This window comes from Mus musculus, chromosome 7 (assembly GCF_000001635.26).
Source record: "Mus musculus strain C57BL/6J chromosome 7, GRCm38.p6 C57BL/6J".
Classification (NCBI taxonomy): domain Eukaryota; kingdom Metazoa; phylum Chordata; class Mammalia; order Rodentia; family Muridae; genus Mus; species Mus musculus.
Window position 1 is genome coordinate 23,927,857 of NC_000073.6, and position 1,801 is coordinate 23,929,657.

The 1,801-nt window shown below is 37.0% G+C and overlaps 1 protein-coding gene across 1 annotated transcript; it reads left to right on the forward strand.

The window, feature by feature from the left end:
* The first annotated feature begins 529 nt into the window (after positions 1 to 529).
* On the forward strand, positions 530 to 1,501 carry Vmn1r179 (vomeronasal 1 receptor 179). Its single transcript, NM_207545.1, has one exon. It carries the CDS (start codon positions 530 to 532, stop codon positions 1,499 to 1,501), a length of 972 nt encoding a protein of 323 aa, NP_997428.1.
* Positions 1,502 to 1,801: the final 300 nt, after the last annotated feature.

A 1,801-nucleotide genomic window follows, 5' to 3' on the forward strand; every position in this document is an offset into this window, starting at 1 on the left:
TATAACTGAATTCAGTTACACAACCTTCTTGGTTACTGTGTTGTAACCCTACATGTTATTAATATACACATCGTCTTTAATATGTTATTGAAACATAAGGTAATTGTATTCTTTTCATGTTGCATTTGTATTTTCTTTTAATTTTTATTGATTAAGTGATTTTATTAAGTTACAACCCATTTGCAGCCTCCCCTCCCTCCAAATTATTTTGAATTCTGTTGACAGAATCACATACTCATACTAGTCACTTTTATGTCTTTATTAATATGCAAAGGCCATGGTGTGTTAAAATGTGTGTTATTATGTGCGTTATTGACCAATGTGACCATAAAGATGGAGTTGCAATACAAAATTTATCTTCAGGAAAGAGTAATTCAATAAGTATAAATTTTTATTCTGAGTTAGTTCATGCATTGTTCTCCAGGCAAAGTTCCTGTATTGTGATAGAATAGTTATTCACTGATCAATAGAAGAAATTATCCCAAATCAATTGCAAAGCTTGGCCAGTATTGGAGTCTTGAGAACAGCAATGTCCTATCTAATCATCACTCCAGTGTCTGCGAAAGCCCTCTCTATGTGTACGCTTGATAAGTCGCTGAAAACCACTGAGGAAGTAGCTCTTCAGATCTTCTTGCTTTGCCAGTTTGGTGTTGGAACTGTGGCCAATGTCTTTCTGTTTGTCCATAATTTCTATCCAGTCTTGACTGGTTCTCAACAGAGTCCCAGACAGGTGATTTTAAGCCACATGGCTGTGGCCAATATCTTGATTCTCTTCATCACTATATTTCCAACCAATGTGATGACTTTTGCTCCAAGAAATCCTCCAACTGACCTCAAATGTAAATTAGAATTCTTCATTCGCCTAGTGGCAAGAAGCACAAACTTGTGTTCCACCTGTGTCCTGAGTATTTATCAGTTTGTCACTCTTGTTCCTGTTAATAGAGGTAAACTCATACTCAGAGCAAGTGTCCCAAGTTTGGCAAGGTATTCTTGTTACAGTTGTTGGTTCTTCAGTGTCTTAAACAACATCTACATTCCAATTAAGGTCACTGGTCCACAGATAGCAGACAATAACACTGACTGTAGAAGCAAGTTGTTCTGCTTCACTTTTGGATACAGTAGAGTCATTTTCTTCTTGAGGATTGCCTATGATGCCACATTCATGAGCATCATGGTCTGGACCAGTGTCTCCATGGTACTTCTCCTCCATAGACATCACCATAAAATGCAGCATATCTTTACTACCAATCGACACTACAGAGGCCAAGCTGAGACTAGAGCAACCAGTACTATCCTGATGCTGGTGGTCACATTTGTTAGCTTTTATCTTCTAAATTTTACTTGCATCATCATTCAAGCCCTTGTTACAGATTCTCATGCATTTGTGAGGCATTGGAGTGAAGCTTTGGTCACAGGCTTTCCCACTATCTCTCCCTTACTGTTGATCTTCAGAAAATCTAAGGATCCTTGTTCTGTGTTCTTCCGATTGTTGAAATCCTGAGTCTCTAAAAATGCCAAACACAGAGATAGCTTTATTAATACTATTAAATACTTTATTCCATGAATATGTTTTTGACATCTTGGATTAACAAGGCATGGTGCTCACTTCTGTAATTTTAAAAGAATAAGGTTATAATCATTTGTTGATGTGAAAACATTTCTGGTTGGAATCTGACTGACACAGTAAGTGAGTTGTTCACCACTTCTGTTCTGTTATATATAACTGCACTCTGCTCCAGGCAGATCAAAAACAGATGAAACCCATTTTTCCTAAACAGGTTAATATGTTATACAATCCTGA